Source organism: Saccopteryx bilineata, chromosome 2 (genome assembly GCF_036850765.1).
Source record: "Saccopteryx bilineata isolate mSacBil1 chromosome 2, mSacBil1_pri_phased_curated, whole genome shotgun sequence".
Classification (NCBI taxonomy): domain Eukaryota; kingdom Metazoa; phylum Chordata; class Mammalia; order Chiroptera; family Emballonuridae; genus Saccopteryx; species Saccopteryx bilineata.
Genome location: NC_089491.1, coordinates 284,903,616 through 284,921,024, shown reverse-complemented (window position 1 = coordinate 284,921,024; position 17,409 = coordinate 284,903,616). Strand labels below are relative to the sequence as shown.

Sequence of the window (17,409 nt, the reverse complement as noted above, 5' to 3'; positions counted from 1 at the left end):
AATGTAAATACCTGATATGCATTATGTATTCTCATTGCTACTAATGATTGCATGCCTGGTGGGTCCCATTCGGGCACATGAGGGAGTCTGACAGCCTCCCAGGTTCTAACTTCAGAAAAAATAATAATAATAAATTTAAAAAAAGAAGAATAAACATCAGTTAATTGGTGCCAATTTTTTTAAAGATGTGTTCTCTCACCTTGATATCAAAGTTTTCTGGACAGAGATTTCTATTTCAAATTATCTTATAAAATGTGTTTAGTTTTATTAGACATATGATAAGGAGCAATGTATCCACAGTCATTTGGCAAGTGTGGGATGCGAGTAGGCAGATCATGACTCAGAGCTTTCCAAGTCCCTTAGAGAGAGGAGAGCTCTGCCCAAGCAGGCTTGTCTTGCTTTGTCCTTAATAATCTTAAAACAGATGTCAAAAGCTAAATACTAAGTCGGCTGCCATGGAAACCACTATCACAGCTGCCCATGGTAGAGCCTTACCTGTATAATAAATGCTTGTCTTCCTATTGTTACCATCTCAACCTGCCCATTTCCACCGACTAGAAGGTACAGCTAATATATGCTCATCAGCCTGACAACAAAGTCTGGGAGAACAGTTCACACACAATATTACCTTAAACACATTCAACATCCAGCAACATATAGGGGCCGGGTTTTACATAACTTGCATGTTAATATGCATTCAAGTTCCACATTTATTACATATAAATTCGTGTATGTTACCTTAATATTGCAAGCCTGCTCCATCAATCTTCTGGCATTTTCCTCTGCCCTGTATCTCTTTGGAAGCTGAACTCTGAAGAACTTTAAAGCACCTTCAAAATCAGCTTGCAGAAGATCTTCCTTTGAGGTCTGCAAAATAATCACCCAGAATCATCACCACATTTCAGCCTGCACTCATGACAAACACATTGAAAAGAAGAATTTCTGTTTTCCAGAATGTACTTTTTACTGCTAATATCTGAGTTAGTTTTAAAAAATTTTAGAAAGAGATTTCTAATCTCTTTACTATAAGTTGAAATAAGTCACCATAAATCCTAGAAGCAATACAAGAATTAATTAACAAGCTAACGTATTTAATTTACATTACTTGAAGATCTGAACGGTGGACCCTGGCAAAGCTAACCAATTATAGTTCTGACAGAAGAAAACATGTGAGGAAAGAAAATGATGTAAACCCTGGGATTAATCTTGGACTTTATGGGCATTTAAAGGATATCATTACAGAGCTGGCTGAAGACAGAGACAATGCAATCGGAGCACATAGGAGTTACATAATAAACACCTAATTGGAGGCTGGCTTGTCGGCAGCTCAAGTGATGAAAAATAAGAAACTGATCATATACCTCACTATGGTTACCAGAGGGAAGGGGGTTAGTAAAAGGTAAAGGGGGCCAAATATATGGTGACGGATGATAATGTGACTTTGGGTGGGTGGGCACACAATGCAATATACAGACCCTGCATCATAGAAATGTACACTTGAAACCTATAGGATCTTATTAACCAATGTCACACCAATATATTTAATTAGAAAAATAAAATATTTTTTAAAATGTCAGGAAAAGTAAATGAAGCAAGCTACTGAACTTCTTATGAAAAGTTCTTATGCAAAATTTACTTCCTTAATAACAACCATTTAGAAGTAAATACATGAAAAAAGACTAAAAGGAAATGAAATAAAATGTTTCTTTGGATAGTGGGATTATGGTTGGGTAATTTTTTTTTATATTTGGTTGTATTTTCTGCAGGAAAGACTTAGTAATAAGAAAGACACTATTTTAATAAACAACAATTAGTAACTTTTGGCAAACACCATGATTCAGATTATATATTCAGGCAGACTCAGTAACACAGAAGTAAGCCAAAAGGAAATTAGATATTTTAAAAGTCAGTACTTAATTACCCAAACTTCAGTAATAAAAAGAAGAAAAAAAGATGGTGGCAAGAAATCACAGAATTATGCACTAGTTCAAAATATCATCTTATTTAAATCTAGAAGTTGATTAACCATCCAGATTGCAGTGAAAAAGTCTAAGGAAGTCAGAGAAATTCCTGCTCATGATAGCATGTGCGTGGCTGTCTCACTCTCTGGTCCAGGCCATTGTCCTCTCTCGGGGAGCCGTCACAGTACCTCCTCACTGGTCTGCCCATTTCCATTCTGTCCTCCACATCTCCTCTCCTCACTGCAGTCCTGCGATACCCCCAGATCATGTCACTCCCCTACATAAAGCTCTCCCAGCGTCTACTGTGCTCAGGATAAAACCCAAAAATGTTACCACTCCCCACAGGACCCTGTACGACCTGCCCCTGCCCCTCCACATCATCTTGAACCACATCCCTCTTTATCCCCCAGCTCCAGGACACTGGCTTTCGGCCTGGCTTCTGGACACATCAAGTTCATATGGACCGAAGGTGCTGCTTTGCTGCTCCCTTGGCCCAGGACCGGCCGTCTTCCCCCAGCTCCTCACAAGGATAGTAACTCTCTTTCAGCGATTGGGCTGTAGCGCCGATAGAGGAGCTGAGGGAGCCCTTCCTGAGCACTCAAACTCTTCCCCTAGGCCCACCAAGTCATTTTCCAGTTCTATATCGGTTTCCCCCCTAAGGAAAGGGGCCTTGTCTGTCCTGTTCGTCTCTGTCCACAGGACAAGACTGATATCCAGTATAGAGAAGGTACTCAATAAAAATGAACTGGAAAAATAAAAGAATTGTACTTCCGTATTTCTTTGTGTGTGTATATGACACACACATGAAGAAATATGAAAGTAGACTATATGAAAAGAGAGAGAAAAGATGAAAATTCTAAGATGCTCTAAATCAAATTATAATGGCAGGAGAATGAGTGAAAGATATAGGGATAATCAACTGCTAATAGCTGGGGGCCAACTAACAAGACCACTCACCTTCCAGACTGCATGTGGGAACTCTGAATTGACTTCCAGGTGGCTATTCTTGTGATTATCTGAGAGACTGGACAGATGCCTCTGCTTCCTGCTTATGTGTGACCTTTTTGGTCGTGGCCCACCACCAGCACCAGGGCACAATACAAACTCTTCCTTCTTAAGGACTCCAGGCCTAACTCAGAACCAGCCAGCTCCACCTTCTCCCACCCTCTTCATCTGGAACCAATGTAACTTCTTCCAAGACAACTTACATCTTTGTCTTCCCTACTTGATGTCTTTTTCTTAAAAGGCTGTCAACCCCAGGATGTCGAACATGTTGCCTTTCCCACCCAGCACTGTGGCTGTTGATTTAGACTTTGTGTTCCAGGACCTGGTCTTCTTTTTTATGTATTTTTCCAAATTTAGAAGTGGGGAGGCAGTCAGATAGACTCCCTGATGCACCTGAGGGATCCACCCGGCATGCCCACCAAGTGGCGATGCTCTGTTCATCTGGAGCATTGCTCCATTGCAACCAGAGCCATTCTGGCACCTGAGGCGAAGGCCGTGGAGCCATCCTCAGCACCTGGGCCAATTTAGCTCCAATGGAGCAGTGGCTGCAGGAGGAGAAGAGAGAGATAAAGAGGAAGGAGAGGGGGAAGAGTGGAGAAACAGAGTGGAGAAACAATACACTGTTGGTGTCAATGGGCGCCTCTCCTTTGTATCCTGGCCAGGAATTGAACCTGGGACTTCCACATCCCTGGCCAACACTACAACTGAGCCAACCGGCCAGGGCCAAACCTGGTCTTTTTATTTTGCTAGCAATGGCCCAAGAACGTCTTTCTTTTAAAAAGACTTTCAGCGTAGAAGGTAAAATTTTTGTTTAACAATACACACACACACACACACACACACACACATCTTTTTTCTCCCCTTCTCTCCACTTTAAACAGAAACATGTAAAATAAAGTATTAATTCATACAGCAGGCATTTTCACAAGGGGGCTAAGCTGATTCAGCTTTGAATCACACACTAGTGACCAGAAAACAGCTGGGCTAGCAGGGGCAGAGAGAAAACAACTTCACTACCTCTCAGACTGACTTCCTTCCTTGTCAATATGCAGACATCACAGCAGCAAGGGGTGGAGAGAATGGTTAGCAAAATACAGTGCTGCTGGCTCACCTGAACTTACTTTGGAAAGGAGGTCACTAGAAACAACTTCTGACCAAAAGAGGGCCTCTCCAACTAAAAGGTCACCTGCTGAATTATGGGAAGGCAGCCCGCTACCAGTCACACCAGGTACAGCACACTCCGCTCCCCCTTCTCACCTCTAAAACTGGTTCTGGTGATTGTTGGGAAAATTCATGACTGGCTGCTTCTGGGGTCGGCCAGAAAACAGGACCTGCAGCTCTCCTCACTACTCGAAGCCTCTGAGGTCACCCCCTCGATTTTCAGTGCATCTAACCTCTGGTTATTGCTCTGGTTACTGGTAACGGAGCCCCCAAACAGTGGGGAGCAGTCTCAGGCCTGAGTTGGCAGCATGGTCACCTAATTTTCTAAGACTTCCCCAGGCCTAATTTCCAAGCCAGCCTCTGAGTTCACACAAAAGCAGACAGGTTAGGACTAGAGATGAGGAGTCAGATACCCTGTGACATCTGGCCTCTGGTCAGGCAGGGATGGCCAAGTAGACAAAGGTGTGTCTGGAGGAGGCTGTGGTCCAGGGCCGGTGCAGCAAGGAGCTCCCCACGTGGGTGGGGTTGAATGCGTGGCAACCAGAACTCAGAGTGCCCTGTGACTGTCCTTTCCAATACACTGTTGGTGTCAATGGTGTCCCAGGTAGCATGGCTTCCCCAGCTTAGTTAAGTCCCACAGGAAGGAACTATGCCGGTCACGAGCAGGGAGGTTCACAGAGACAGAAGTGTGAAGGTGCAATCTTCCAACTTCTGCCTCTAGAAAGTACCTGATGAGCAGAGGTAGCAAGGAATGGAGTAGATTCATTCTAGTTCTGACCCTGGCTAACTCATGATGCTGGGTAAGTCTCCAATGTTCTTCTACTTCAAATATGGGAATACCTTCAACCTCAATTATTTTAGAAAGAAATAAGTTAAAGCATGCGAGTGCATTTTGTGTATTCCAAAACAAATATACGGGATGGTAGTATGGAAAGTTGTCTCAAATATGCTCAAGATATTGATGGTTTAGTAGCTAAAATCAGTACCCTGCTATCACTGATATTTTTAGTTCCATAAAGCAGTTGCTTCAAGTTGCAAGAATTTGCATTATTCTCATAAACTGAAAAAGAGCTAATTTCACTGTGAATGATAAAATATACCAGAAGACAACTCCATTGGGGAAAAAAATAGGCAGTAAGCAAAATCAAAATTAAAAACAAACAAAACAAAACAAAAATCTTGTCAGTATTCTAGAAAACAATGTACACACCCATTTCAACTCGGATGGGTTTTTCCCTCCAATTTTCTATCTTTAAGAGATTTCCATAACATTAAGTATCATGTCCAATGCCTTTGTAGGCCACAAATCAGATGACAGTTACAGGCCTACTCTCTACTTCCTGACAACTGTATCTGAGAGGCTTTTTCCTCTAAAAGTAAGGAGTAGATATCTCTTGTTCTGAAAAGATGTGGATGCCTAAGAATTTATCAGAAAGTTGTTTCTTTTAAAAAAACTTTAAAATCATAATTTTCGTTCATATATGTGTGTATGCCTACATATTGGGGTCATACATTTTTTTTTTATTGATTACATTGTCACTATCCTAAAAAAAGGAAAATATTTTTTTAAAAGTCTAAGAGGTCTTGCCCTGGCCAGAAAGCTCAGTTGGTTAGAGCGTTGTCCCTAAATGTAAAGGTCGCTAGTTTGATCCTTGGTCAGGGCATACCTAGGAACAGATCGATGTTTTTGTCTCTCTCTCTCTCCCTGCCTCTCTCTAAAATCAATAAATAAATTTAAAAATTATATATTTTAGACACCCTTTAAAATGATGTAGTAGAATGTTTTATAAAGTATTGAATGAAAAGAATAAATTATACCAATATTCACTTTAAAAAAAGCATAAGAGGTCTTATCACCCAGAGAGAAACATAATTAACATTTTGTTACATGGCTTATATCCCATGTGTTTAGGAATAGGTTTATTCCTATCCCTAAACACCATCTCACACATATTTAACAAAATCTGAATGATACTGCACATATTATTTTGTTAAGTATATATGCCTCACAAATTGTCAAGCATTAATATAATAACATTAGTCCAAATATAAGTAGTGGTGCTTTCTATAAAACTAAAACATGGCTTCAATTACATATACTCTTTATTAATGAACTAGCTATGGAGATGTTAACTTAGTTAAGTTACAATTAAGTTTACAATCATATGCATGCTAATCTTCTACCCTAATGATGGAGAGAAGCTGAACACAGGACCTTGTGATGAGATCCAAGCTTAAAAATTGCACCCCTCTGACCTGTGGTGGCGCAGTGGATAAAGCATTGACCTGGAAATGCTGAGGTCGCCGGTTCGAAACCCTGGGCTTGCCTGGTCAAGGCACATATGGGAGTTGATGCTTCCAGCTCCTCCCCCCCTTCTCTCTCTCTGTCTCTCCTCTCTCTCTGTCTCCCCCCTCCTCTCTAAAATGAATAAAAAAAAATGCACCCCTAATAGGCAGACTAACATTTCAGGAACCAGAACAAGTACCCTAGAGAGGCTGTGCTGGCTCTAGACGTCACTCCCCTCTGTGCTCATGACACAGAAACCGTCAGGCTGGAAGAAATGATTTAAACTGGAAAGGCTGTTCCTCAACTGGAAATTCTTAAAGTTTCTCTATATGGCCTTCAGAACAATGGTGAGGGAAAAGTGAGATAATGAAAATACTATCGCCTTCCTGACATTACTTGTTAAGGAATATTAGCCAGAAGATATCATAGACAAAAATTAGAAAAATCTGAATAAGCAAAGACACGTTTTCTTCCCTTGGAAAAGAAAAGAACCCTATCAGCTTTTATATAAGAACTAATAAATGACAACTTTGAAAATTAGGCTCTATTACCACTCTCCTCTTACTCCCCAAGTTTTTTGTCAAATTCTTTTTCTTTTTTTTTCTTTTTTTTTGTATTTTTCTGAAGCTGGAAACGGGGAGAGACAGTCAGACTCCCGCATGCGCCAGACCGAGATCCACCCGGCACGACGCTCTGCCCACCAGGGGGCGATGCTCTGCCCCTCCGGGGCATCGCTCTGCCGCAATCAGAGCCACTCCAGTGCCTGGGGCAGAGGCCAAGGAGCCATCCCCAGCGCCCGGGCCATCTCCGCTCCAATGGAGCCTTGGCTGCGGGAGGGGAAGAGAGAGACAGAGAGGAAGGAGGGGGGGTGGAGAAGCAAATGGGCGCCTCTCCTATGTGCCCTGGCCGGGAATTGAACCCGGTTCCCCCGCACGCCAGGCTGACGCTCTACCGCTGAGCCAACCGGCTAGGGCCTCAAATTCTTTTAAGTAATGATATGAAACAGGTTTCCTAACAACTACGTCTTCCAAGGTAACAGTACTTCTCCTTTATTTGAATAGATTATATAAAAAGATGACCTGGACAGTTAAAAGACATTGAAAGAATTTCAACTTCTATTTCCTTTCGAGTAGGTAGGAAGGAATATCTAGAGGGCAAAGGTAAGTAATATACGTGTCCTTCCCTCTCCTCTGGTCAAATTAATTCAGCACATTGCTAGGCACACAGCAGACACCACAATCATCTGCTCCATGAATTTATAAAGGCTCCACTTTAAGCAGACTCAGTTTTTTTTAAAATAACATTTATAAAATGCAAATTAGAAAGTGGATTTAGGACTTATTTTGATATAAAATTAATTTTCATTTTGGGCATAATTCTACATGGCAACTTCTATATTGGGGTCCCTAAGTTCTTTTAAGAGTTGTATATCAGCCCTGGCTCAGTGGTAGAGCACTGGTCCCACTTATAAAAGTCCTGGGTTTGATTCCCAGTCAGGGCACACAGAAGTGACCATCTGTTTCTCCATCCCTTCCACTCCCCCTTCTCTCTCTCTCTCTCTCTCTCCCCTCCTCCCACAGCCATGGCTTAAATGGTTTGAGCAAGTTGGCTCTGGACACTGAATATGGCTCCATGGCCTTCACTCAGGCGCTAAAATGGTTCAGTTGCCAAGCAATGGAGCAGTGGCCAAGATGGGCAGAGCCTCCCCCAGTAGGGGGCTTGCCAGGTAGATCCTGGTCAGGGTGCATATGGGAGTCTGTCTCTCTACCTCCTTGCTTCTCACTTAAAAAGAAAAAAAAAGATTTTTATCTCTTTCCATTGAGCCATCCTTGCAGCTATTAATGACAGAGGTAAAAAATGAGAGACATATTAGAAGAAGCAATCAATGAGCACACAACTAAACGGAACAATTAAAATAACTAGTTGATGCTTCTCTTTCTCTCCCTCACCCCCTCAAATCAATGGAAAAAAAATTTTTTTAAGGCAGAAATACTTTCTCTTCTGCTTTTTCATTCCCTGTTTAAGAGTAATGTTTTTAGAAAGTTCAAAAATTAAAAAAAACTCTAGGATGTAATTTGACAGCATAAGAAACTTAATCAAAATTAACCCTTGACATAGCTACTGAAGGGACAGCTGAGGCATATGCCTGTATTCACCAACCCTCCCTGGACGGAGTGTCCTTGGGACTCACCATGCACTGTGCCTGGAGCACCAGATGGAAAGTACAGGCAACCCTGATACTAATGTATCACGATCTGCAATAACATCTCATGTCATATGACAGCCAAAGGGGGAATATCTAGAGGGGAAAAGGGAGGTTTTGAACATAATTAAAAGTTTTTCCTCTTTCTCCAAATTTCCCACACTGACAAGAGTGTGGACTCTGGCTGTGTGGCACTGCTGTTACCATTTTGAGTGAGTGTGTTTTTCCCACTGAAAAATTCAGTGCAAGAGCATCACATTTTAAAGTAATTTTTTTAAAGGAGGGAGGGTGGGTGGGAAGAAAAGTTGTAATGTTTCAGTTTTAGCTCTATAGGTGCCTCTATCTGAAACCTCTAACTGCTCCTGGGTGATTACTCTTTCTTTAAGGGCCTCTGATAAGCAGCAAATTCTAGGTTAGATTACTTTAGGGAATTATTTGAGAAAAAAAATCTAGGCATGATTCTCTTTCTCACCTTCACTGTTTTCACCACAAACTGTTTTTTCTTTAGTTACTGTATAGAATGCCTAACAGGATTGCTATTCAGTTGAGAAGTATTTTTGGAGGTCTGAGAATCATTCGGAAGTATAGGTGTTGGAAAAGGGACCCACTACCCAGCTTGTGCCTAAGATGCCTGTATCTCTTGTTTGGGTATTTTAATTTCACCAAGGCAACATCAACATCTGGTGAGTCCACCTGTGGGAATCTATACCTTTTGGTAATACTGATAATAAAGTACTCGTACCTGATTTATTAAGGGGAGACTGTTCTTTACTAGGTGTAACTTTAAAGAATGATAAGCAAAAATTGCAAATATGCTTGGGGTCCTAGCAGGTTGGTGGTCCCAATGAGAATCAGAGAGCAACAACTAAGGTTCAAAGTCCAAATCTACAGCACAGTCTAGATTAATTTTTTCTTTGATTGGTTCATTACAAAGTTGTCTTGTATAAAAAAACTACTGGGATCTTTAAAGAAAAATTGGGTTTTTGAATGTGTTTAACCCACATGCATTCACGTTTAAAACATGACTAAAGACCTAAACTCTAGTGCTGGCCCTCTTGACCGGTAACGGAAAGACTACAATATTGTGTGTGGCAGGATTTCTCGTAGGCCCGCCCTGTGCAGATCAGCCATGGATCCCACATCAGTAGCCAGTCCAATGAGACCAGGCTGACCCACTGTACTTCCCCCAGTGCACGTGCTAAGCTCTGAGCAGTAACTCACTGGATAGCTGATCCCAATTCACAGCCATATTGTTACTAAAAGGGCATGTGGTTTCCCAAAATGTAGATGACCCTCTCTCAGTTCTATCAATACTCTTATAAGTACAACACTGTCTAACCAAGTCAGAGATTTCCAAATGCCTTAAGGACAACTGGCACAGACCTCTCACATACAATGTATATGGCACTATGACCTAGACTCTGAAAATTAAGAGCCCCAAACAACCCAAGGAATGTACGTACTCAGATGCTAACGGGGCAACCAAGCCCACTTTGCTCAGCTGCAACATGCACACAGGACTTTTCTAAGACCTGAAGCTTGGGAACTGAACTCCCTGTGGATTTTACTGTTGATAATTTGTTTCAAACTAGAGGCAACTTAAATTCATCTGTCATGCAGATTTGAGTATAAGAAACATTCTTAGTTATCAGTTGATGTTTCCCTTCAAAACACTGAAAAGTTAAATGCCAGAAAGAAGCAGCCCCATGTCCATGGAAAGTTACCCGTTTCAAGCCCTTGTGACATAAGTTGAGTAGTCTTTAAGACCATGGAAGTGCATTAGGCCAAAAGTAACCTCTCAAAGAAAAGCTGTTAAAATATATTTTAGCACTTCTTAGTGTCAAAGCTTCTGAAATACCATACTTTTTTCATTTGAAAATTTTTTTCATTCAAAAACAAACAAAAAAACACCCTTTCTAATAAAATCAGGAATCTTCAGTTTTTCTCCTTTACTTAAAAAATGTGATTAAGGGAAACAAATCCAAATGAGCACTGGTGACCTCACCTGGGCATTAAAACATGTATTGAACTCTTTTTATTTATTTCTTAAATGTCAGAGAAACTATATTACTCAAGAACACGGCCCCTTCCTATAACTGTATGCTAGCCATTGTTGCTAACTACATCTGGAACGATAAATTGACATCCCTTATGTACAAGGCTGCGTAGCATGCCTGTTATTATTAGGCAGAAGAGATTATATTTGTATGCAAATACGTATTTGAAGACTGAATTAATGATAGTAAAATTAAGTATATACAGACATAAATTATACTGGAGGGAAAAACGTGAGAGAAAAGAGTTAAATTCAGTCACATCAATACTATACTTTTGAAGACTCGAACGTGAGAGAAGCATACTGAGGAAACAGTGGGAATGGTAGGAGACTCCACTGTACAAAACAGACAAAGCTAAATCATTCTTGTTCAATTACCAAATAATAGTACAGGGCTACTGCAGACCAATTACATTATAGAACAGTTGCTAGGTATGGTTCTCAAACCACTGAAAAGAAACCCTGCACCAGTGATTGTGGGTATTTAATTTTAACCCTCAGTAGGAAGTGAGGAACGGTGATTTTTCTCTTGTTCAGGAAATCAAAAAACAAGCAAGCCAGGCTTCCTAGATTCACAGACCCAACAGCTTTAAGCTATTTCACAGATACACAGTTTGAACATTCCAGGAGAGAAACCTACAATTTCCTATCTATGGATTTTTAGAGGATAAAATTCCCTATCCAAAAATAAAATAAAATTGGCAGTCAAATGGGGAGGTTAGAAAGCAAACCACACGCAGTCTAGATAAGTAGCAATATAATGTCTGTTGTAAAATTTAACCCTTTTGGAGACATAAGAAGAGAACACCTACATCAGCACTTGAGTATTCTGCTTCATTGCTGAGCCAAGCTAGCCAGAAAACCATTTTTTTTGGCTGCCAGAGAGATAATGCCACTAATGTGGCCCCGGCCTGGAGAACAGAGCCATATCCCCTCTAGCCAGTTAAGGAGTGGCGGGACCAGGCTGGGGTAGAGCCCCTGGCAGCGGCCCCTTGCACTTCCTTCTCGGGTGAGGAAGAACGGTGGAGAACAGAGAGACTGCAAGCCTCCAGGACACAAGGAATTCTAGCAGAGGGTGGCAATTCCCCCAAATGAAGTTCAATAAAAAACAGTCTCACCGCCAGAAGCCGAGGCACAAACAGACGATGCCCCATCCCCAGAAGTTCCAGCACGCGACACGCATACTCATTCACCAGCTTGGTCCTCTCGTCGTGCATGTCCTGGGACTTTTTGACAGGAGGTGTGAGCTTAGCCGCTGGGGCTGGGCAGGGCACCCCTTGTTCCATGAGCAGTAAGTAGGTATCCAGAATGAGGAAGCTGGGTTTCCTATCCACGATTTAAGAGGTGCGGTGGGAGGGGAGCCCGGCTTAGGTCTCCCCAGGAGCGTGCATAAGCCAGTCCTTGCTGGGAACTGTCAGCTAATGTCTCCAGGAGAAAAACATTTTGGCTAAATTAGCCCCGGTGCAAGAGCCCTGAAGTAGACGGGAAGATGAAATCAAACACTGATCTCAATGAAAATGGCAAAAGCAGTTGAATGCAAGAAAATGGCCAAGAGTAATGTAGGAGAGTTTAGATACCTGTGTAAAAATGTACACGCTGCTTAGAGGGGTCGTGTGTGTGTGTGTGTGTGTGTGTGTGAGCGAGCAAGTGAGCAAGAGAGAGCGAGTCAGTGTGTATGTGCTGCGTGTCTGTGTGCGAGCAGACAGCAGCCGTAGCCAGGACGCCGGGGCAGTTGTGAAGCTGCAAGGAGAAAAAGGATGAGCTCATTGCAATCCTTGATTCGTGACAAGCAGCGCTGCTGCCGCTGCCGCTGCCTCTCGCTGTGAATCAGTAATGAAGGGGTAGGCAAGGCACACGAGGGGAGAGGAGGAGGTAGGTGAATGAGCATGCAGAGCTTGTCTCAGGGGAGAATGCTGTAATAAGAAGCCAATGGCGAGCATTGAACAGATGCGCTTCCCCTCCCGGTCCACCTTCAATCAGTGTTCGTCTGACAGCTTATGCTGTTGAATCCTAAACACACAGACAGATGAACTAGCTTCTCCTAACATGTGACGCTCACAGAAATATCAGACAGCCTGCCAGCTAAGAGGCTGACCTTTATTCGCTCTCACTTTCTAATAATGATAACAGGCAGAAATCTGATTTTACACTGCGTATTCAAAGTGGGAAGCTCTGATCCTTGTTAGATTACTGAAATCTCGATGAACAGTGGTTCAGGGCAAAATGACAGCATATGGACAGAAGAGCAAGGACCCAGCATCCAAGAAATGACCCTCAAGTTGAAGTATTTGTGCAATAACAACAACTTTGCAATGCTAGGATGTACAGAAGTATTTCAGCATTCTGGGAAGACTAGCCACAATGAAAAGGAATCTTTTTTACAAATACACGATATGATAAAACATAAAGATCTGCATTATAATACTAAGTAATCATTTAAGGAACTACTGAAGTTGAGATCACAAAGCAAAAATAACTTTCTTAAGCCATAGACCTTGACAAATACTCAGTTAATAGTTCAAAACATTGTTTTAACAGACTGATCAAATTAATCCTTCCCTAGAAATAATATAACTGGGATTTCCCCTAGGTTAAAAACTTTACAATCTCAGAATTAAAGTGTTGAATTGATTTACTAAATAATCAGTTGTCGCTAAATGAAGGCCAAAGGAAAGGATCCCCTGGAGGGACAGTGTCTGAAAGTCAGCCCAGCAGGAACCTGTGTGCATGCAGAAGTGTGGTGCGGCAGCTCTGTGACGGGTCTCTGAGTCTGCAGGTGCGCTACAGCGGGCACAGAGTCCCAGGGCCAAGAGAGCCAGCACCAGTCCCTCTAGCTTCATTTTCCTACCCTCACAAACCAAAGTTCCAGGTCTCTGCAGGTAACAAAACAGAAACATATTTATCAGCCTATCTCTGTGATCTTGGTTAGAAAAGTAGATTATGGAATTCAGTTAAAGGAAAATAGTGCCTTCCTTAACAGAATACTGTTTGGTTCCTTTTTCTAAAACCTAGGAAAAACAAAAGTTCTTTTGGTTAAACATTTAAAGTATTAATTAACAAAATGCCTTTTTTTTTTTTTTTGGTATTTTTCTGAAGTTGGAAACGAGGAGGCAGTCAGACACCCGCATGCGCCCGACCGGGATCCATCCGGCATGCCCCCCAGGGGCGATGCTCCGCCCATCTGGGGCATTGCTCTGTTGTAACCAGAGCCATTCTAGCGCCTGAGGCAGAGGCCATAGAGCCATCCTCAGCACCCAGGCCAACTTTGCTCCAATGGAGCCTTGGCTGCAGGAGGGGAAGAGAGAGACAGAGAGGAAGGAGAGGGGGAGGGGTGGAGAAGCAGATGGGCACTTCTCCTGTGTCCCCTGGCTGGGAATTGAACCTGGGACTCCTGCACGCCAGGCCAAAGCTCTACCACTGAGCCAACTGGCCAGGACTAACAAAATATCTTTTTTAAAAAATCAAGTTAGAGGCAGGGAGGCAGAGAAAGACTCCTGCATGCACCCCGACCAAGATCCACCTGGCACCCCCCTCCAGTCTGGAGCTGATGTTCTGCCCATCTGGGGCCACTGCTCTGTTGTTCAGCAACCAAGCTGCTCTAGTGCCTGAGGCAAGGTCATGGAGCTCTCCTCAGTGCCCGGGGCCAAGTTGCTCATTTGAATCATGGCTGTGGGAGGAGAAAAGAGAGAAAGAGGGGGGGGGGGAGGGAGGGAGATAGGGGAGGATAGGGGAGGGTGTATGGGAGGGATGAAGTAGATGGTCGCTTTTCCTGTGTGCCCTGACTGGGAATCAAACCCAGGACATCCACATGCTGAGCTGACACTACCGCTGAGCCAACCAGCCAGGGCCACACAATATCTTAAATAAGATATCTATATGTTGCTGTCAAATCTTTATTTCTTCCCAAAACATTTTCTTTAAAAACTACAGAAAGATTTTAATGCAAAATGATCAAAAGTGTGAGAATGTTATATATATAGGTAAATTTCAGGTCCATAGGTATTGGAGAGCATTTCTGATGGGATACCCAGGGTGGGGGCTGGTTCAGCTGGAAGGGGAGACTGTCAGGAGGAGGGAAGAGGTTCTGGGCCTTTCACACCCCACCCCTACACATGCACACACATGCATGCATATGCACAAATGCAAGCATACATGCACACATATGCGCACATACAAGGAAGAACTCCATTGTCATCCTGTTTACCCCCCAGAGTTCTGCAGGAGATTTTGTGTGAAAAGACTGCCTTTGTTATGTAACTGTGAGCATTACTGCCCCAGACGATTCCCATTTAAGAGCAAGGGGACATCTTAACTTGCAAAGGAAGACAGAATTCACTGACTCTGCTTATAAGGATTTTTTTTCTTGATTCCTTTTTTAAAAGATAAGGAAGATGCTTTCCTCCAACTGACTTGGTGTCAAAGAATACTGGCAGAAGCGTTTTTCTTATATATGCCAGAAACAGAATGTCTTGCCTCAAAGGATTCTGGTAAAAATTAGTAAAACAAACCAAAAGACTTCGGAACTGTTGGGTTTGGCTCTGATGTTCACAAAGAAGTTAAAAATACATATACTAAATATGAAATGTTAATAGTTAAGATAGGACATTTTAATGAGCACCAAGTTACACTTCAGTTAGGTACATTTAACAAAATGCTGTGTAAAAGACATTACAAATATATGATCACGTATTTCAGTTTCCCCAATCTCTGTCATGCCTTCCCTAAAAGAATGCGTTGGCCTTGTGGAGGTGAAGGTGCAGGTTCAGCCTTGGGCTCTGAGTGGCACTGCTGGGGTGACAGCAGTGGTGGCTATGGGGGAGACAGCATGGGTCCAGAGTGTCCCTGCCTGATCAGACAGAAGGCACTGGAGAGTGTGAGGACGAGCAGGAGGGGACAGGGCAGGCCAGAGGGCGGCTCCTACCAGCTCCTGGACCAAGGTCCTGAGCCACAGGAGTCCGAGCTAGCCCCCGAGGGTTCCCACAGACCAGGACACGCAGAGCTGGTGAAAGGGCGATGGCCTGCTGCACCGGCGGCTCCTGCCAGGACTCGGGAAATGCTGAGTGCCCAGGAAGAAGACACGGGACAGGAGGCCCTCCAAGCTGGGCGGCTGTCCCCTGTCTGGAAATGACCACTCAGAGTGGCCTCATCTCCCTGTGCTCCAGGCCTGAACGAGCAGAGGACAGAATATATCCCAGGGTCACCTACATCCTCATCTCCGTCTCCCTGTCCCTTCCAAGGCATACCAGACTTCTCAGTTCTGTGCATATGGGGACATCAGCCCAAGCCCACTCACCTTAGCATGTCTCACTCTATGGGAATAATGCACCCTATGTACACAGAAAACAAACAAACAAACAAAAGCATCATCCTTGCTTTCAAAATTTCCATAATTTTTCAAACCTGGTCCTGTTTCGCAGTTGTCCTTTGAGAACAGGCTGTTGATAAATACCAGGTAAAACACTTCTCTCAGAACATCATTTGGTGGAAAGAATGGATCCTAGGAATTTTCAAAGCCCTGGAATAGTTCTTGTCTCAGTAAGCATCTCCCCCTCTCTTTTCCCAACTCCCCAAATATTTTATTTATTACTGATGAGACTCAGCAGTAAATACAACAAACTGTTGAGAAATGAAATTTGGAATTATAAAGTAGTCTGTAAATGAAATCAATGATAAAAAACCCTTCTGAATTTATCAGTTAAAAACACATGATGTACCAAATGTCTTTAAACTATTGTAAAGGAGGTTCACATTTTTTTTTCTGTAAAGGAAGTTCAAGAGCAAGATGAAGATAATCTGGGAAATGTGGATGAATGAGCTAACGAGCAGAGTGAGAGAAAAGGGAAGAGGCCCAGCGCTGGTCCCAGAGCCATAGTCCAGAGAGCAGAGGCATGGCAGTGCCCTTCTCACGCTGCCCGGCTGTGTCGTGATTGCTGGGCACATGCAGGACAGGAACAGATTTCCAATGTAAAAGAAAAGCATATTTGGCTTAATTTATGGCACTGAGTACAAGAAGCACACTAAGTCATTACTTCATGGATTACTCATCCCGCAGGAGCTAATCAGGCAGGCACCCAAACACAAAGGTGAAGCAGGGGGTGAGGGACACACAGGAGGAGTAACACACTGTGTGTTATGACGCAGTCACATCTCTGATGTCCGTGGGGGTTGCAGGCAGAAGTGGGCTTCACCAGTGGGGTGGTCTGGACCCAAATCCAAGAGTAGAGAGAATAAACCCAGGGCACTGCTTAGTGCATCGGTTTTCAGTCTTGTTAACTAGCTGTGCGACATGGGTAGGTTACGTGATGCTTTCTGAGCCTCTGTTCACTGGCAATGTCACCTACCCAGCAAGCTGCCCTGAACATTGCATAAATGAATGTGCAGAAGAAATCCGTCCTAGTGCCTGGCACAGAGTGGGCTCTAGATAAAAAGTAACTTCCTTCACCCTTTCCAGAAGTAACGGAGAAGAGGAGAGCGAGTGTAAAATGCATCGTGTTCATTTGGGTTCGGGTTTAGAAAGACATGGAGGAATGAGCTGTATGAATAGCAGGAAGAGAGATAGTCAAACTCTGATAAGAAATTTCTGTGAGAGTAAGTGCCTCTTTCAGTTCATGCTTAAGATCTAGACATATTAATGACAAGTAGCAAAGGATCTAAGCTCTTCTCAATTAGAAGAGGTAAAACTGCAAAATCTTCATTCTCTCACCTTTTTTGTCTGATAAATTACTTTTTAAAAGAA

At 42.9% G+C, this 17,409-nt stretch overlaps 1 protein-coding gene across 3 annotated transcripts in view; it reads right to left on the bottom strand.

Moving 5' to 3' along the window:
* The window catches only part of RABGAP1L (RAB GTPase activating protein 1 like), a 603,348-nt gene that overhangs the window by 104,468 nt on the left and 481,471 nt on the right, over nt 1-17,409 (bottom strand). For 2 of the 3 annotated variants that reach the window (XM_066261195.1, XM_066261196.1), the window contains exon 19: nt 739-867. In XM_066261195.1, coding sequence (XP_066117292.1) covers nt 739-867 — 129 coding nt within the window. Of the gene's footprint in view, nt 1-738; nt 868-11,791; nt 12,493-17,409 lie in introns of those variants that run through there. The other variant, XM_066261197.1, reaches the window with a different exon arrangement.